The sequence below is a fragment of the Chiloscyllium plagiosum genome, chromosome 15 (assembly GCF_004010195.1).
Source record: "Chiloscyllium plagiosum isolate BGI_BamShark_2017 chromosome 15, ASM401019v2, whole genome shotgun sequence".
Taxonomy (NCBI): domain Eukaryota; kingdom Metazoa; phylum Chordata; class Chondrichthyes; order Orectolobiformes; family Hemiscylliidae; genus Chiloscyllium; species Chiloscyllium plagiosum.
In genome coordinates, this window is record NC_057724.1 from 27,715,049 (window position 1) to 27,735,902 (window position 20,854).

General features: G+C 38.8%; 1 protein-coding gene and 1 long non-coding RNA gene across 2 annotated transcripts in view; one reads left to right on the forward strand and one right to left on the reverse strand.

Moving 5' to 3' along the window:
• Positions 1-2,771: 2,771 nt before the first annotated feature.
• Positions 2,772-20,854, forward strand: part of LOC122557161 — a 32,575-nt gene continuing 14,492 nt past the window's right edge. The window contains exons 1-2 of the long non-coding RNA XR_006313761.1: positions 2,772-2,914; positions 12,608-12,658. This is a non-coding gene — a long non-coding RNA (uncharacterized LOC122557161). The remainder of the gene's footprint in view (positions 2,915-12,607; positions 12,659-20,854) is intronic.
• LOC122557159 (ADP-ribosylation factor-like protein 13B) overlaps positions 5,507-20,854 on the reverse strand; it is a 51,033-nt gene continuing 35,685 nt past the window's right edge. Inside the window, exons 7-10 of the mRNA XM_043704528.1 lie at positions 14,628-14,748; positions 10,317-10,578; positions 6,930-7,037; positions 5,507-6,123 (exon numbers count right to left, since the gene is read on the reverse strand). Of these exons, the coding sequence (XP_043560463.1) occupies positions 6,068-6,123; positions 6,930-7,037; positions 10,317-10,578; positions 14,628-14,748 (547 nt within the window). The 3' untranslated portion in view covers positions 5,507-6,067. The remainder of the gene's footprint in view (positions 6,124-6,929; positions 7,038-10,316; positions 10,579-14,627; positions 14,749-20,854) is intronic.

A 20,854-nucleotide genomic window follows, 5' to 3' on the forward strand; every position in this document is an offset into this window, starting at 1 on the left:
AGTTCATTAACTGCTGTTTTAGTGTGTTGGTGGGTTTGTGGGCTTACCATGATGCCAAGAGGTCTGAGTAGTCTGGCAGTCATTTCTGAGATGTCATTGATGTAGGGGAGAATGGCTAGAATTTATGGATGTATTTTGTCTGCTTGTTGGGGTTTGTTGCTGAGAAATCGGTGGACTGTGTTCTTTAGGTACCCGTTCTTTTTGAATACACTGTATAGGTGATTTTCCTCTGCTCTGCGTAGTTCCTCTGTGCAGCAGTATGTGGTGGCTCATTGAAATAATGTTCTAATGCAACTTCGTTTGTGAGTGTGGGATGATTGCTCTGTAGTTCAGTATTTGGTCAGTATGTGTTGTTTTCCTGTAGACGCTGGTTTGAAGTTCCTCATTCATGTTCGCTCCACTGCAGCATCTAGGAATGGCAGTTTGTTGTTGTTTTCCTTCTCTTTAGTGAACTTTATGCCAGTAGGGGTATTATTGATGGTCTTGAAGGCCAAGGAGCTACACCAAAGACTGAAACACTTAGTAGAAGACTTATGCCACTCCATCCACTCTACCCAAGAATTCATGAGGACCATCAAAGACACCAAGATAGAAGAGGATGAAATAATGGTCTCCTTTGACGTAACAGACCTATTCACATCCATCAACTCTGACTACACTATTAGAAAAAACAAAGACACATACACCTAACACCACCAACTTCATTAGCAAGGACAATGTCGTCAAGCTACTGGACCTATGCCTTGCCACCCACTGCACCTTCAACAACAAAACCTACAGGCAAACCAACAGAATACCCATGGGATCTCCGATTTCAGGGTTCTTAGCAGAGGCAGTAATGCAGAGACTCGAACAAACAGCTCTACCAACCATTCAACCCAAACTTTTGGTCCACTAGATGGATGACACTTTTGTCATCACTAAATGAAACAAATTAGAGGAAACCTTCAAGACCATCAATAATGCCATCATTACGATGTGACCCACTCTCACTAGTATCCTTTCATACAAATGAGGAAGGACACCACTTTGACTGGGTCAACACATCCATCCTAGGACAAGCCAAACAGAAACACGCATGAGAATTCCTAGAAGCGTGGCATTCCAACTGGAACTCTATCAACAAACACATTGACTTGGGTCTCATTTACCACCCTCTGAGAAAAAGAACAGGAAATGACATCACCACAGGAAATGACATCACCCTTCCAAGGAAACCTAAACACATAAATAGAAAGGGGGCCATGCCACCAGTGCTTCATCCGGAGGCTCACTGATGATGTTACCTAGCATAGTGACAAAACGTCTGAAAATGAGGCTTCCAGCTCAGCAAGCAAACCTACATCTATTGTGCCAATTATATCATATGTATAATATTGCCATTTCTTGTTCTTCTGAACAAGATAAATAAGTTTCCACTTTTCTGCATTAAATTGGCTCACGGGTCTGTTTATGTCCTTCTCAATTTTTATCAGATTTGTAAGTGATATGTGATTAAATTCCCTTCAGTGTGGAAACAGGCCCTTCGGCCCAACCAATCCACACTGATCCTCCAAAGAGCAACCCACCCAGACTAATGCACCTAACGCTATGGGCAATTTAACATGGCCAATTCACCTGACCTGCACATCTTTGGACTGTGGAAGGAAACCAGAGCACCCAGAGGAAACCCACGCAGACATGGGGAGAATGTGCAAACTCCACACAGACAGTCGCCCAAGGCTAGAATTAAACCTGAGTCCCTGGTGCTGGGAGGCTGCAATGCTAACCACTGGGCTACCATGCCGCCTAGTCATTTATAAACTTTGAAATTATGTTTAACACATCAAATTCTAAGTTTTTAATATTGACCCCGGGAAAGACCATTGCTTATTTCCCTGTTAACCTAAGCAAAGAACATTTACTTAGCTATCAGTTGTCTATACCTAAATTCTGGAAAACTACAGCTATAATAATGAAACATGCTACAAAGGTTCCTGTAAAATGGTTCAAGTATTCAGGCATTTCTGAGACTCTCAAGTTTCTTATGGATATTTAAATTTGAACAACAATAGGTGAAAACTGAAAGGAGAAGATAGAAAGATAATGATGAGAGGAAAATGAAAGACTTGGGGAAAAAAAACACATATTAAAATCAAGAGAAATGCAAAGGAGAAAGTGTACCATTACATTTACAGTTTGTTTATCCTTTGGAGCATTTTGTTCTGCATTTCTGTCACTTGACAGTTAATTTTCTTTGTTTATGTTGTGTGAGCATATATACAAGGAAAAACAGGAAAATTAACAAGTGCAGTCTGAAGTCGAATTAAGGGTTAAGAACTTTGACTTTGCTCGTGAAAGATCTGCCGTAATGGATCTTGCCTCATAATTTTCTTCCTCCTGTCGAGAAGGAAGTGATTTATAAAGTTTAATCTGGTTTTACAACCCTGTACAGTAAGAAATGTCTATTCTTCATTTATGGACAGACAACAACCATAAGCAGTCTTTGACTTAGACAAAAGTGACAAGATATCTCAAAAATTCATAACATGTACGTGAAGTGTTAAAGAAATTTGAACAAGAATGTAGTAAATAATGGAAGGTCTGATGCATATAGAGAGTAAATTTCTCATAAATGATTAACCAAAGTCTCATAGTTAAAATAAATTGTGAAATATTAATTGCAGGACATGACCAGAGAGACATAATCATCTGTTAATGTTTAAATGGAGTATTTGTTATAGTAGTTAAATTTGATTCAGTGGTGGCTCTTTCACTTATGATTCAAAATGTTGTGGATTAAAGCCTCATTTAAACATTTCAACACATTCTAGGCAGACACTTTAATATAATACTAGGGCTGTAGTGCACTGTCAAAGTCACATCTACCCCCACACATGAATACAAAAGATCCCAAAGGACTACTTGAAGAAAGGTAGGGAGATCTCCAAATGTCAATGACAATTTTCATCTCTCAATTTTCATTAGTAAATTAAATTATCTGATCATTTATTTCTGTGCTTTTAGAGAATTTTGCTTTGAAAAATTTCTGCCTTAATTCCTTACAATAGTGACTACAATTAAAAAACAATTCCTTAGTTGTGAAGCAGTTTTAAGATTCTTCAAAATTCATTCATCAAATGTGGACATGATGCTATCAATGTTAGCATTTGTTGCCCATCCATAACTGCCCTTGTGAATGTGGTGGTGATCTGCCTGCCCGAACCTCTGCAGTCTTTGTGGTGTAGGTATACTCACAGGGAAGGGATTTCAGGATTGAAAAATCCTCATTAAACTGGGAAGCCTGAGTTAAATGTCGAATTCAACATAAAGTCATTGACAGAACACAGAATTAAGTGAAGGCAAGGAAGATTGAATTAAGAGAGATGCTAAAGATAAAGAGAAGTAAAACAAAATCAAAAGTATCCAACACTAATTAAATTTGTAATAATGACTTTCACTCTTGTTAAAGTAAATTTTCGGTGCTAAAGAGGTTATTTGGGATCACTAAAGATTTATCACACTGTTTAAAAGAAACACTTTCAATTGAATGGACAAACTATATCCTTTTCTGGCATGTTTTACGTGTATCTGGTGGACAAATTTGCAACTTCATTGCCTAAATCTCCTGATTGGCATTGGAACAGTTCAAGCTGACACTAATCATATGAAAGAAACACACTCACCTGCCAGGATCTCTTCAGGCCAGACCTTCAATGCAAGTTGCTTTCCGGAATCTCCATTACAGAAACTGGATAGGTCATGATGCAATGCAGAAGGTGTCAAGTCATGCTCTTTTTTATGGTTGTATTTTGGTGCATAAAGTTTAAACATCCCAAAACTTCGAATTGTGTTACTTTGGGCGAATCTGCACTATTACTAGCCTTTTATTAGTGTAAATGGCTAGGGTAGGTCGGCAACAGGGTAGAGTTCCAGTTAGGTCTGATGGTATGGTCGCATCTGGTTAGGGTGGCAATTTGATGGCTGAGTGAGTAGGATGGTGAAGTCAGGTCAGGGGCAGTCGGGGGTTTTAGGGTAATTGGAGTGTTTAGGGAAATGTATCATGGGATCCAGTTGAAGGAGTGAGTGGTGCAGTGATTCTTAGTTAGAACTCTTTTTTTATAATCTGTCTAACATTTCATGGGGAACTGTCCAGATATGTTAGAAATCTGGGAAGTCTATGACTTTAATTCTGAGTTGGCTGACTGCAGGATAGTTGGCATTGGAAATTTAAAAGACCTAAGCAATACCTATAATTGTGTTGTGATATCTAATATGGATCTCAGCATGTAACTAGGGGTCCATCTAGTCTCCAATTTGTGCCCTATTTGGAGACTGGAATATCTGAATGCACAAGTTTAAATGCTGGTGTTCTCTGAGATCCTGGTGTAGAGAAGTTTTTTGTAGTTGAAGAGACACACATTGATTATCTTTTCTAAATCTCCTGTAGAAAGCATCATGCTGGAATTACTGTTTAGTAACTGAAATTGTGGCTGAAAAGCCTACACAAGATCTATGTGTAACCATTCTGGCTTGAACTGATGAAAATTTTTATTTCATTATATAAACCTTTTGTTTTGCAATGTCTCAACTGAAATAAATGTGCAGTGCCTGTTTAATACAATCTGGAATCTGAAATTAAGTTGCTGTTCTTTGAGCCTATTTGGAAATACCTGTTGTAATTACAATTGTTATTCATATGTGGTTTCAGATTGATTAAGGAAACATATTCTAATATTTTTACAGCCAATTTATTCAATGTCATGGTGAAAGAGTTAGCTAGATAATCCAATGTTACAATATCATCTTGGATCAAATTGTTTCTGACAATATAGTTGGTTGTGAATTTAGAATGCTTGCAAACTCCTTGTTTATCATAGAATAGAATCATAGAATGGTTAAATACAGAAGGAGACAATTCAGGCCATTGGATGTATATGTCGGCTTTCTTCAAGAGCAGCTCAGTTAGTCCCACACCCCCCACCCTGTCTTGTGAAATATTTTGATTCAATGTTCTTTTGAAAGATATGATTCAATTTGCATCCACCATTGTCTCAGGCAGTACATTCCAGAATCGCTGGATAAAGTCCTTCTTCGCACTGCCTTCAAATATTTTACCAATAGCCTTAACGTTTTTGTGTTTTCTCATTCTTTAACTTTCAGCCAATGGAAAGAATTCTATCAATCTACTCCTTTAAAGTAAATATTAAACAGTTCAGTCACTGTAACAATAGTCAAAAAGCCAATGCAAACTTATTAACTTATCAAATTAAATGAAACTGGGGAACATGATGCACTCCAGAAAACAAACACAATTTCTCTAATCTATCCTTGTCATTGAAGTTCCTGATCCATGGAACCATTATCATAAATCTTTCCTGCATCCTCTCTAAAGTCTTCATATTTTTCCCAAAGTATGGTGTCCAAAATTGGTTACTCAAAGATCACAGGACTTGTGGCATGGTGGTTATGTTCCTTGTCCTGGGTCTGCGTTCAAATCCCATCTATCCAGGAGGGGTATTGTAACAATACCCCTCCTGGATAGATGGGATTTGAACGCAGACCCAGGACAAGGAACATAACCACCATGCCACAAGTCCTGTTTTCATAGCATTGAAGATTATGCAAAAGGTCATCAGATAATGATCTTCCCCTTGAAAAACTATTAAGCAAGAAACAAACAATACAAAATATGACAGATGTGAGGAAAGGCATGGAATATAAAAGGTGTGTTGATTAACCATAAATGAGCTCTGGATTGACATTGGATCACAATCTGATGTGGGTGGCAACCAGGACTTTAGGTCTCCTGCAGCATTTGACGAACCAGAACATGATGAATTTGCCATGATTATTTGTACGATTTGTCAATATTTTCTTGAAATCTTACAGAGAAAGAGTAAATGCAATCTTTGAAATTTGGCTATCCTAGCCAATCAATTCCAATCTTGGACATAGTTCAAGAAAGCATGGGCTTCAAGTAAAGTATCAATTGTTCATATTCTCCAGAGTGAAGAGTATCCAGCAACTGAAAATCTTGCTTTACTCATTTCAATACTTCTCCTTACTGCTTTATTGAATAAGTTGACTAGTTGTTTGCTTGTGGCCTGGTCTTCAATGCAAGAAGCGCTTTTCTGTAGAGATCTAAAATGGATTTAAGAAGGTAGAAAATTAGATAAATCTAAAGTGTCTGTTCTGAAACCTTCTGTATTTTTCATTTAATTAGCAGCTAAAATATAAAGTGTTTCACTGTATACTTGTTTAGAAATAACTATGAATAATTTCTTTTCTGACAATCTATTCCCTCGGCTATATCCCTGACTCTGCCTCTGCTTCTGCTGCTGAAACTCCTATCCATGTCATTGTTGCCTTTAGGTTTGGCTATTGCAATGGCCTCCTGGTTGGCAATCTATCATCTTTGTTCTATAACATTAGCTGATTCAAAGTTCTGCTGCCTGTTTCTTAACTTGCACCAAATATGTTCTGATTTACAGTGGTTCACAGTTAACCAAGCCTGGTTTTCAAGATTGTTATGTTTGTTTTTATGTTTCTCCATGGTCTCAGCGTTTCCTATTTCTATCTCTTCTGCCCAACCCCGCCCCCCCCCCTCCCCCGATAACCCTCCAAAATATCTTCCTCTTCTAATTCCAGCCTTTTGAGCATCCGTCATTTTAATCACTCCACCATTGTGCCTCCAGCTGCCCTAAGCCATAAGTTCTGAAACTCCCTCCATACATTCCTCTGCTTCTCTATATTACTTTCTTCTCTCAAAATGCTCCTTAAAACTACATATCCTAGCTTGGTGTCAAATTTTTAAAAACTTCCCTTTGCCTTGGGTTGTTCTATAACATTGGATACTTTATTTAAGTTCAAGTTCTTGGAGATTCCTGCTCATACATCAGTTATTTAAATCAAATTACTAGAAAGCTCAGTATGTGTTGCACTCTTACCCAGAGGTGCTGTTAAGTCCACATTTCTGGAAAAACTGTCTTCGACGTCTGCTGAATTAATTTTATTCTTGCTTTTTTTTAGTTTTCTCCTTGTGTGTCTCTTTTCATCTAAAAAATTTTTTTTAAAAAGAGATAAAATCATGAAATTTAACCATGGCTTTAAATCCAAACTGTAAAAAACTTGCAGTTCAAGATTTTCAAAGACTGTCAGGTGTCATCACACTAATTAGATCACATCATCTATTAGAACCTAATTTACTTTACAACACAGTTGCCTCTCTGTTGTCTTGACACTGGCACATAATTCAGTGGCAGTATAAATAAATCTCCTTTATTATAAATGGGTTACAAATCTCTAGTGGAACTCAGAATAAATTATGGGATTTATTCAAATGGACATTGAATTAACTCATGCTATTAAATTAGAAGTGTGAAGACATGTAATGTTTACATAAGTTCTCATTAATTGTCCTCATCCACACGCTACATTGTAATTAACAGGGAACAAATGGCAAGTAGGAATCTTTATTTGAAAAGCATACATTTTTCTTTCTAGAGTTTTACAGCATTAAGGTTGGTATAGACATGACTTCAAGTTTGGAAAGAGGATGTTGAACAGGAAACCTTAAATGTCAGTGAGATTGATCACTGTAACATGCATCAGAAATATACTGCTGGTTGCTTGCTTCTAGCACTGCCAGTGCATCTGACCAATCACTGATCATTTTAATGATTTATTACTTTTATATAATGTTTTAAAATATTGGAAATACATATGAAAAATGTGTGATCAGTTAAAAATTGGCACTGAACCAAAGAAGGAAATATTTGACCAAGTGGCTAAAAGCTTGGACAAAGTGGTGTGTTTAAGAAGGATCTTATTGAGTTTGAAGAAATTGAAGACAGTTTCAGAGAGAGAATTATTGACCTTAGGAATTTGACATCTTAACATATGCTGCCAATGGTAAACTGAAGGGCTGGGTAGGGTATACGAGAGGTCAAGAGTTTGACGAAGCACAGAGTTATTGGACATTTATAGGGATGGACTATTTTGCAAAGATAGAGAGGGCCAAGGTCATGGAGGGCTTTGAACACATGTAAGCATGTTAAAATCAGTGCACTGATGGAACAGGACCCAATGTATTGGTGGACCGAGACCTAGTGTAGATCAGGGGGCACATAGGTGATGGATGATTGGGACATAACAGGTAAACAATGGATTTTGGATTTAGTCAAATTTATGAAAGATGAAAAATGGGAGGTCAGGCAGGAAAGCCTTGGAACAGTTGAATATAGAAGTAGCAAAAGTGTGGATGAGGGTTTCAGCAGCAAATAAGCTGAAGTGGGGATAGAGTCAAGCAATGTTATAAACTGGAAGTGACTTTGATTACATCATGTTAATTATATTTCTAAGGAAAGGAAGTGAAACTAAAGAAATTCAATTTAGGTAAGTTGATATCAAATGTGATGTCTTTATTCAAGAAAAGGGTAAAATATAACCCAGGAAACCACAACCCTGTCAGCTTGACATCATCAGTGGGCAAACTGAGTGACGCCATAATATGGGATCAGATAAATATAAACCTAGAGAAAAGTAAGTTAATTCTGAACTGTCAAAATGGCTTTGTCACAGACAGGTCATGTCTGACAAATTTAATTGAGATCTTTGATGAGGTGACATAGGCAGTTGGTGAAGGTAGTGCTGTAGATGTTGCATATTTGAACCTTCGGAAAGCATTTGATATGATAGATGGCAGATTGGTTAGAAAATTATAAATAGGTATTGGTTAAAAGATAGGAAACAGAGGGTAGGTATAGATGACATTCCTCAGACTGAAGTCAAGCTGAAAGTGGAGTTCTCCAGAGAATGGTGTTGAGACTCTTTCCTTTTCAGATTTATGTAAACAATTTGGGGGTGGATGTTGAAGGCAAAATCTCTAAATTTGCAGATGGTACTAAGCTGGGGAGAATGGTGAATTGTGAGGATGACTCTGAGCAATTTTAGAGAGACTTTGATAAGTCGGCCTTTGGGCAGACACCTGGCGAGGTAATGGATTTTAGTAGAAGATACATGGACAGATGATACAGACTCAATGGTAAAACTTTGATAGGAGAACATGAATAGAGGGACCATAAGACCATAAGGTATGTGCAGAATTGGGCCAATTAGCCCATCAAATCTGCTCCATGGAACTTCTGGATTCAATGACCTTATTGAGGTGTTCAAAATTATAAACAATTTCTGCATGGTAAAGAAAGATATTCTGTTTCCACTAGTTTGTCTGCCAGTAACTAGGGGTTACAATTTCAAGATTGTCAGCAAGAGAGATGGGAGTGAGATGAGGAGAGTTTTTAGGACTTGGAATGTGTTGCCTGGGATTGTGGTGGAGAATTCCATAGGAGGTTTCAAAGCAGAGTTTGGTATCTATTTGAAAATTAAGAATTTAGCGGGGTCTTTCTGGAGCTGGTACAGACATGATGGGCTGAATGGCTTTCCTTTGTACTGTAAAATTTTATGATTCTGGTAGATATATCAAATTGATACAAATGAGGACATCCTCTGTCATGCAACAACTTTGCTGAGGAGACCCATTGTAAAAATGTGACATCTTACAGCCTCTCTATGGATTGGACACAGAATCACCATGCAAAGCATACCTGACAATGTGTTTGAAATATGTCAACACCAGTGGGTAGCACTTTTGTCTGGTCTGGTCTGGTCAGAGCAATTCCATTGAGTACTACATTGTTCAAGCTGTTGACCTTCAGACGGCAATTAAAACATAGAATCGATCTTCAAATAAGAAGTTACAACATAGAGAATTGAGGGCTTTGCAGAAAATGCTTCCATAAACTCGAGTGAGTCAGCAGTGAGTAGAAAGAACATAGGATCAAAGTGTTAAAGATCCCATGGTAGTATTTTGAAAAAGAACAGTGAATTATATTTGCATCAAAAAGGTTCTTTCCTTAAACAACACCTGGAAAGCGGATTAACTGGTCATTCATTTCACTGCTTGTAGGATCTTGCTGTATAAAATGCCTTGCTCTCTATTTGCCTACCGAACAATTCTGTTCAAACACTTTTGAGCGGCATAGTCAGATTTTATACAAGCTTAAGTCTATCTAACTGATTGTGTTATTGACCCCTGATTTCCAACTGACTAATCTGCAGTCTGTTCTGGACAATTTCAAAACAGCAAACCATTTCTATGTCCATTCCAATACATAAAATCTCTCAGAGTCAAGGTTCTCTCAGTTTGATTGAATGTCATGAAATTTTAAGGTAATGAATCGATTGCCATTGCATTGCAGAAGGAAACTTACATTGTTTTGTAAAAGATATTTTTCACGAGATTTCAGCTGTGCAGAAAACTGTTATTGTTATACCTGTGGCTGGTTCTGTGTTCACAGAACCTGGCATCAGTGTGTTCTTCTCTGCTGGTTGAAAATTGTCCAGCTGTGGGATTTTTCCATCACCTCTCTCATTCCTCCCATTGTCAGATACAAGTGCACTGTCAACCATATCTGAAGGGGAATTCTTCCCATCAGGCAGCCTCCTAGTTCCAGGCAAAGTCAGATTGCCTCCACCAACCCTCAACTTTTTCTTTTTCTTCCTAGTAACAAATGCGTTTTTGATTTTTTCTTCATCCTATTATAATAAAAATGGAGAAAACTTCGAGTTACAACTTCACAGAATGATGCACATTTATTCTGGCCACAGCTGTGCAAAATGTCTCTCTGTGTGTACAACTGAGTGCTGAGAATGGCTGGCTACATCACGCACTGAATTGATCATTCGGCAGTTTGGTTAGAAAGAAAATCACCACAACGTTAAATTAAGAAATGGAATGGCAAGGACTGATTAGGGATAGGATTTAGATCAGAGTGGTGCTGGAAAAGCACAGCAGGTCAGGCAGCATTTGAGGAGCAGGAAAATCGACGTTTCAGGCAAAAGCCCTTCATCAGGAATGAAGGGATTAGGGATTAGGGATAGTCAGCATGGCTTTGTGCATGGGAAATCATGTCCCACAAACTTGATTGAGTTTTTTTTGAAGAAGCAACAAAGAGAATTGATGAGGGCAGAGCATTAGACGTGATCAATATGGACTTCAGTAAGGCGTTCGACAAAATTCCCCGTGGGAGACTGGTTAGCAAGGTTAGATCTCATGGACTTCAGGGAGAACTAGCCATTTGGATACAAAACTGGCTCAAAGGTAGAAGACAGAGAGTGGTGATGGAGGGTTGTTTTTCAGACTGAAAGCCTGTGACCAGTGGAGTGCCACAAGGCTTGGTGCTGGGTCCTCTACGTTTCATCATTTGTATAAATGATTTGGATGTGAGCATAAGAGGTACAGTTAGTAAGTTTGCAGATGACACCAAAATTGGAGGTGTAGTGGACAGCGAAGAAGGTACCCTTAGATTATAATGGGATCTTGATCAGATGGGCTAATGGGCTGAGGAATGACAGATGGAATTTAATTCAGATAAATGCAAAGTGCTGCATTTTGGGAAAGCAAATATTAGCAGGACTTATACACTTAATGATCAGGGAGTGTTGCTGAACAAAGAGACCTTGGAGTGCAAGTTCATAGCTCCTTGAAAGTGGAGTCACAGGTAGATAGGATAGTGAAGAAGGCGTTTGGTATGCTTTCCTTTATTAGTCAGAGTATTGAGTACAGGAGTTGGGAGGTCATGTTGCGGCTGCACAAGACATTGGTTAGGCCACTGTTGGAATATTGCGTGCAGTTCTGGTATCCTTCCTATTGGAAAGATTTTGTGAAAGTTGAAAGGGTTCAGAAAAGATTTACAAGGATGTTGCCAGGGTTGGAGGATTTGAGCTATAGGGAGAGGTTGAATAGACTGGGGCTGTTTTCCCTGGCACGACGGAGGCTGAGGGCTGACCTTATAGAGGTTTATAAAATCACGAGGGACATGGATAGGATAAATAGACAAGTCTTTTCCCTGTGGTGGGGGAGTCCAGGACTAGAGGGCATAGGTTTAGGGTGAGAGGGGAAAGATATAAAAGGGACTTAAGGGGCAACTTTTTAATGCAGAAGGTGGTACGTGTATGGAATGAGCTGCCAGAGGAAGTGGTGGAGGCTGGTACAATTACAACATTTAAAAGGCATCTGAATGGGTATATGAATAGGAAGGGTTTGAAGGGATATGGGCCGGGTGCTGGCAGGCAGGACTAGATTATGTTGGGATATCTGGTCGGCATGGACAAGTTGGACCGAAGGATCTGTTTCTGTGCTGTACATCTCTATGACTCCCTGACTTTAACAAAGATAAAGCTGCAGCCCTAATGTACTGCAGCATCTTCAGCATGATACAGCAATACTGCATTGGGTATAACAAGCCAAATACATTTTGACTGATACCTGCTTCAAATAGACATGAGCCAGGTGAGGTCAACATTTCTAGACTGTAAATTTGTTATTGCTGGGAAGGCCAGCAGTCCCTATTCATTCAAAAAAAGTAAATTAAAGCTTTTTGCTTTTTTTCTTTGTTTCTCTTGTTGTTCACATACAATTGAACTCTTTGAACTGTTTGAACTATTTGTTTCCAACATGAATATTCCCATATTGAACAATGGTAAAATGTCATGCTACACTGGATTCCTTCAGCTAGGGTTCTTCTGTGAAGGATGTGCTGTCTCTCTAGCTTCTTTCTTGCAGATGCAGTTACAATGACAGTCGATGAGACAGATGATAACTTACAAGGCGAAAGTGAGTACTGCAGATACTGGAGATTAGAGTCAAGAGTGTGGTGTTGGAAAGGCACAGCAGGTCAGGCAACATCCGAGGAGCTGGAAAATTGACGTTTTGGGCAAAAGCCCAACTTACAGTGACAACACATTTGGTAACTTTGTGTACAGTCAGGCTTTAAATATGGCACTGGCACTGGAAATAGAAGAATGTCTGACTCCTGATAAGTGCATGGCAGGATGATTGTGGTGTTCAATAAATAGTTTCTAAGGATTGATAACAGGCATTTATGAAATTCTTGGACAATAGGTAGTTTACAGACAAGTAGAACTGTATATCCTGTTTCACTGGACCCAAAATATTAATTCTGCTTTTTCTCCACAGATGCTGCCTGACCTGCTGAGCTTTTCCAGCAATTTCTGATTTTGTTTTTGAATTCTGATGTCATTAATTAATGCAAACAGTTTTAGCAGACTTCTAGAAATATTTGTTTGTTATTTTATTTATTTGTTTATTTATTTGTTAAAGACTGGGATTATTTTCTCAGAACATTCAATGAATCAATAACTAAAGAAAAATGAGTGAGAAAGAGCAAAATCAAGCAGTACCATCTCCAGGAAACTTCAAAAAAATCACACTGCCTCCTGCCAAAACCCAATCACTTGTCTCTTGATAGACCAATTCAACATTCAGCCAGTTACTAGGCCACAGCATAGCAACAACTCAGTGCTAATTCATCTACATTGATCTTAGATTAGTAATTAACTTCCATTATCTTTCGAGGCCAATTTCAAACAGAAAAAAAATGTTGTTGTTCTCTTTCCTTTCTAAGTAAGCTGCTGTTCTAAATTCAAATCTTAACTTCAACTCACAGTTACAAACCAAAAAATGAGAAGAATGAAATAAAAATTGTGCGGTGTCTAGAAGAGAAAAATTTTTATTCAGGGAATGGATGGGAATGCTCTTTGGAGAGTCGGTGTGGACTTGTTGGGCCGAATGGGTTGTTTCCACACTGTAGGGATTCCATGGATTCTATAGCGAATGGTCAGAATCTAGAACCTTTCATCCCAAAGGAATAGTTTAAGGGAATACTACAGATGCATTCACAGATAAATCAGACAAACGCATGAGGGAGAAAGGAATAAAAAATAATGCTGATAGCTATAGTGATTATAACAAGGCCAGCCAACTGGACTCCATAGAATTTAAGCTCTATGATTGGTCCAGATTAGCAGTCCTAATCAGCCCAACTACAATAGCATTACAGGATGAAGAGTGAGAGGAGGCTTCTGTGAAGCCTCAGTGATAATGTAGACTATAAACCTTTTTGTGCCAGGTAGGAAGTCTAGAAAGTCTGCTTTCTCTCTTCGTCTACACAGTTGAGGTAGGTGTTTTCAAAGGTTCTCCTTGCCCTACATCCAAAATCACAACTTTTTCTAATTTCCCTTTTATCTCTATACATGCCCTTTCTGAGTTCAAGCTGACTACAAGAACCACATTCTAATCTCTCAACTTTACTCCCATAGAATTATTGTTCACCATAATTCTCTCCCTGGCTCACATGTTAGCTCACACTGTTGATAATTTCCTCCCTTGCGATTGCTCTCCTCTCCATCAAAATGGACATCACCACTCCTCCACAGAGAGGGAACCATTGAATTACTTAGATACTTGAGAGCAAATAGTTCACCAGAGCTTTTTTTTTCCCCACAACACACCTTGGCCAATCAGCACTATTTTGTTTTGTCATATAAATTGTTGTGACTGTGTTTGTCCTGATGAATAGTAAAATTGAATGCTTCTGCAATATCTCTTTTCAGCAAAATTAAAGTTCTGTATCACCAGGTGATTGATTCTGTTCTTAGATTCATGCAAACTGGATAATGATTACATTAAAATAACACAAAGTAATTGTACATAAGCATATTATTTAACATTCCATTAACATGCAGTACATCAATTGGTTGTTAAACTATTTTTATTTTCATACCTGAGCATTGATGCCATTACTTATATGGTTTGAAGGGTTGATCTTTGTGTGAGGTGTGACATCAAAGTCTTTCAAATGCTGTCGCTTTTGCTTCCCCAGTCCAACTCTAGTCCGCCTTTTCCTGTCAAGTAGAAGAAACAGTGCTTATTGGATATTCTGCAGAATTCACTTTAAAGTTAGCAGCATAACCCATGTTGAGAAGTTTCCTGAATTAGATATTCTGTTAACGTGTCATGAATTAGATTTCATATTAATATGTTTTGAATTCAGCACTATGTTAAGGTGTCCTGAATTAGAGATCATGTTAAGGTATCCTAATTTCCACCATGTTAAGGTCTAATGCAAAATTTCAATACAAAATTAAACCGATGGACGAATGATAAAAATCACACAATGGGCAGTCATTTCTTTTGTTTTTTATGTTTTTATGCCAAGGGCACATAAAGCAATCTAGTTCTTGCACTTCTTTTACTTTTAGAAGAGTGTTCGGGCTTTTTTATAATGAAAACTATTTTTTTATTTGGATCCCTCATTGGTTTGATTTATGACCGTCTACCAGGAGAACTGATCATATGTGACAGTATGTGCTGGGGCTGTGTCTGGTTGAAGGGTGTGGAACTGGGTCTACCCCTATCAGGCACAAATCACCTGCTGATCATCAATATGACATTAACATGGCAAGGTCAGAAGACTGGAGAACAGCCAATGTTGCTCCTTTGTTTAAGATAGGCAACAAGGATAATCCAGGAAATTATAAGACAGTGAGCCTTACACTAGTGGTAGGGAAATTATTAGAGAAGATTGTTAGGGGCAGGATTTATTTGCATTTGGAAAAGGATGACTTTATTACGGATAGTCAGCATGGCTTTCTGAGGGGGGAGGCCTTGTCCCATAAATTTAATTGATTTTTATGTGGAAGTGACAAAGATAATTGATGTGGGTAGGCAGTAGATGTTGTCTACATGGACTTTGCTAAAGTATTTGCAAAAGTTCCTCATGATAGGCAGGTCCAGAAGATTTAGTCAGATGGGATCCATGGTGAGTTGGTGTGTTGGCTACTAAATTGGCTTGGTCACAGAACACAGAGTGTAGTTGTGGAGGGGTGTTTCCGAACTGGAGTTGAACGATCAGTGGTATTCAGTGCTGGGACTGAATGATTTGGATGAACATGTAAGTGATCTGATTTGTAAGTTTGCAAAAGACTCAAAAATCAGTGGAGTTGTTGCCAGTGAGGAAGGTTATCAAAGGATACAGTAGGAAAAAGATAAGTTGGAAAGTTGGGTGGAGAAATGGCAGACAGAGTTTAATTCAGATAAGTATGAGGTGATGCACTTTGGGAGGTCAAATGTAAGAGGCAAGTATACAGTAAATGACAGGAACCTGATGAGCATTATGTACAGAAGGATCGTGGGGTGCAAATCCATTTCTCCCTGGAAGTGGCAACACAAGTGGATAAGGTGGTAAGGAAGGTGTATGGCATTCCTGCCTTCATTGGTCAGGGAGCGGAGTATAAAAGTTAGTAAGTCATATTGCAGCTGTACAAAACTTTAGTTAGTTCAAATTTGGAGTATTATGTGCAGTTCTGGTTGCCACAATATAGGAAGGATGTGGTGACATTGGAAAGAGCGCAAATAGGCTTACTTGTCAACTTGGATTTATTTTTTGATAATCTGATTTTCTTGTGCATTTCTGACTCCAATTTTCTACTATCTTTTTTTGCAGAGCAGTAATCTATACTCATCCTCACTAAGTTTGCCTTCCCCTTTTTTAAATGGAGGGTCAAATTAAATTGCCTCCTGCTAGCTATTTGGATCTGATGGTGTGGGGTTTTGGAAGCACATTAAGCGCATGCCAGGTTTGGGATTCCATGAAGAAAATGGAAAGCTGATTAAGGAGTCCAGAACATTTGGAAGGGTAATTGTAAATTATTTTCACACCTTCAAGTGCTATTAGGTGCTGCATTGTAATGTAGATGTGCCTTTAAGGCAGTGATGCATCATCGCAATCTGTCATTTTAAAGATAATGTCAACAACCAGCCTTGTGTATTTGTTCATATGTGTTACACTGCATTTCCAATGTTGAAAGCCTCACAACGTAGAGGGAAGACATTCACAAGTATCCTAACAGCTGTGCTGTCACCTGTGGTACAGAGATTTAAAAATCAAGGGACAGCTTTGTTTGTCAATACAGTGCGACAGTGACTACTAAACTCGCCAATATCACAGTTTTAATGATTCTTCTATTTCACTTCCCAATCCTGATTGGCTTTTCAGTGATCCTGACTTGTTTTAAAATCCTGGTCTGCTTCCCAGTGGTCCTGGTCTCCTTCATATTCCTCCTGCTCAGCTTCACGGTCATTCTGACCTAAGAATTGCTACTCAAACCTTCAAACACTTTCTTTCAAACTTTCCCCACTGCAATGGTGGAATTTTGTGGGATTTTGTAGAACAGCCATCCAGACTTCTGATAACAGGTCTAATACCATTATGCTACCATTCCCTTCCAAACAGTGTTTAAACAACTTGCCAGTTAGCTGCTATTAATGCTACCGAAGCGTCAATTAATTGTTGTCACTCCTTTCAATTTTTTTCAATAGATCTCCTGATGAGAGCTCGCAAGAGAGCATTTTTTTGAATTAGAAGCAGATTCTTAACTGTCAGCAAAGGACTGAGATACCTTAAAAAAATCAAAATGGACAAATTACACTCATTACTGGTCATTAATGTAATACAGGACAGAAGCTGTTATTCATCCTAACATAGTATTTATTTGGGCTTAATAAATATTTTCTTAACAGTTCATTGGTGACAGGAAGAACTTCTTTTACAACTGACCATGAGATGCAGCTATCTTTTGTTCAGGAAAGAAAGCACTGCTCCTAAAGCTCTGACTGTTTGTTTACCTTGCCCACATTGCATCAACGGCATTTAGGATTTATTCTCAGGAGTTCCTTGCATGAATTCCTTTGCTTTGTTACTATTTAATATATCTTTCAAAACCTTTACAAAACTTAATTCTTTCAACAGCATTTAAATCTTGTCGAGACTGGAAATTTTTCTCAAGAAAGGAACCCCGACAAAAATTAAGTTATTGACAGGAAACATGAAGTCACAATATTCCATGGTTTAAAACCTGATTGTTTTTAAATTAAAGAAGAGTCATGATAAATACGTACTCATTATAACCTTAGGTAATGACCTGCATTTTAAATGATAGAACCAACAGAAATTAAACATGAATTAATGTCCAATTATGGAACATTATAAATTATAATTTACATGTTAAGTGGCTGATATAACCAGGCCATTTCTTGGGAACTGGCTCTGCATTCCACTCATTCTGGATTACTGGTGCTGGAAGAGCACAGCACTTCAGGCAGCTCCTTGGATGCTGCTTGAACTGCTGTGCTCTTCCAGCACCACTAATCCAGAATTTGGTTTCCAGCATCTGCAGTCATTGTTTTTACCTGCATTCCACTCAGCCAATGTATCATCAATCTAAGTCATAAAATTCTTCAAAACTGTCCTCCTCATAAAGAATTTCAGCTCCTCTGCCTCTAAGACTCAGCATATTCCCCAAATGTTAGAAGAACACAGCCAATTAGAATTCCACGGGCAGACCCTTCACTAAAATGGTACGCATCTGCAAAACTGCCTCAACTCAGCTTATGCCAGTCCGGATGATCCACCACTCTTACCTCCAAGTAACAGAAATAGCTGCAGTAATTATATATTTGCCTATTCTAATGCTTCTGGATCTTTGGTAGTCTTGTGATGATGCCACTCCTTTAACAAGGTTGTGTTGTCCTTTGCTTTTTTCAGAAGTGTTGTATAAGGCAAAGTTGCCGAGATGTCTGGTTTGGATGGATTTTAGGGTCAATTTGATTGTAGCTAACAAATACTGCCTCAGGCAAAAGGCTTTGAAGTTTATAAAAATACTTGTACAATGAAAAGGGAGTGGCCCGTTCTCCCAACTCAACCTTTCTCTGGTCTGGTTTGGTTTTAGCAAGCAATCCATTTTTAGGCTGCTGGTCAAAGAAACAGCTACATGGAAGAAGGTGTTCCATGCTGAATCTCCTAACCATCGCTATTGCTCTCTCTCTCTCTCTCTCTCTATCTCTCCTGTAAGACCCTGTGTTTGATTTTACCTCTTTTGCCAAGGGGTGTTTATTGGGACTGTTGCAGGAATTTAAAACAGCATCATTAGGTTGGGATAATCTGTTGGGTTTTTCAATAGGTTGTTATTCTTTTGTTTCTGTTTCATTCAGTAATCTTGCAATTAAATTCTGTTTTGTTTAAGACTAAGTGATTGGGCCAGGTGCATCATTCCTGGAATATCCACTGTACACCTGCTTAAAACAACAGCAAAGTTAGGGTCCGGGTTACTTTCTTGAAATGTTTTGAGGGGTCTGGCCTGTCCATAACAGATTGGGGCTTGTCCGCTTGTTCTAAGGTTCCTATTTGGAATTAGGTTATTAGACTTGAAGGCTGCAAATGGTAGGTGTTAGTGTTTTTTGTTCTGGGTGTTGATTTTGGTTGGTTTATACAGTGCTTGGGAAAGCAATGGCTCTTTCAGTCACTTAAGAGTTTTCTGGGGGTAGAAGATGTGACTTTGGGGGCTTTACAAAAGGTGAACAAGGAAAAGCTGCTGGAATTGTCAGACAAGCTGGAGTTGGAGCTGCCTCCAAGAAAGAAATGAAACTGCTTGAATTATGATTAAAAGCAGAGAAAGAGAAGAACGACTTGCAATTGCAGAACAAAAAGAAAAAGAGAGACCTTTTTAAACCATATACCTGTGAAGGTAGAGTTTACTTACATAGGCCAGGAGCAGCAGGAAAGAGGTTACTATATTAAGAGATGCATGATCCTCTCAATCTTTGATGTTGAAAGATGAGGAGATATATACCTCAGAAGGACTTTTGCCAGAAAAGGTACTAGTAACAGGAATTCACGGTGGCACTCAATTATGTACAGTGAGGCTAGAGTGTCTGGTGAAGAGTGGAGAAGTCGTGGTAGGAGTACTGGACAAACTCTCAGCTCCAGGAAAAAAACTTGTCCTTGCTAAAGATATAGCTGGTTCACAGGTAGGAGTGCTGCCAACTGTGGTTGAAAAGCCAGTGAACACTGAACTATTGCAGGACACATATCCTGGGATTTTTCCTGACTGTGTGACAACAAGGTCACAAAGTCACCAATGGAAACAGGAGAGATCAAAAAGTACAGATAAGAAAGTTGAAGTGAAATTAATAGAGACCCTGTTTGATCAGATCATTGAGACAAACCAGGAGCAGATAGATGACAAAGCAGACATCTTTAATTCAGAGAAATTAACTGAATTACAGCAAAAACAGGAGAAACTAAACCAATTGCATCAAAAAGCATACAGAAGAAGAATTTAGATGTATCCTGGTGTGATACTATCTTAAAACTGATGTCTTAATGATGAAATGGAGACCATCACATTTTCAGGCAGATAAAAAATGGGAAGAAGTTCATCAAGTCTTATTGCCAGATGGTTATGGAAAGGAGGTGTTACAGGTGGCGCATGAACTACCAGTAGCGGGTCATTTAAGAGTGAGAAAAACTCAACCTAAAATACAAAAAATTTTTACTGGCCTGGATGCACAAGGATGTAGTTGAGGTTTGCTAGATATGTCATACATGTCAGTTGGAAAACCACAGGCAGGAATAAAACCCGCACCTTTAATACCTATTCCTGCATTTAGAGTCATAGAGTCATAGAGATGTACAGCATGGAAACAGACCCTTCGGTCCAACCCGTCCATGCCGACCAGATATCCCAACTCAATCTAGTCCCACCTGCCAGCACCCGGCCCATATCCCTCCAAACCCTTCCTATTCATATATCCATCCAAATGCTTCTTAAATGTTACAATTGTACCAGCCTCCACCACATCCTCTGGCACTCATTCCATACACTTACCACACTCTGCGTGAAAAAGTTGCCCCTTAGGCCTCTTTTATATCTTTTCCCTCTCACCCTAAACCCCTATGCCCTCTAGTTCTGGACGCCCCGACCCCAGGGAAAAGACTTTGCCTATTTATCCTATCCATAATTTTGTAAACCTCTATAAGGTCACCCCTCAGCCTCCGACGCTCCAGGGAAAACAGCCCCAGCTTGTTCAGCCTCTACCTGTAGCTCAAATCCTCCAACCCTGGCAACATCCTTGTAAATCTTTTCTGAACCCTTTCAAGTTTCACAACAT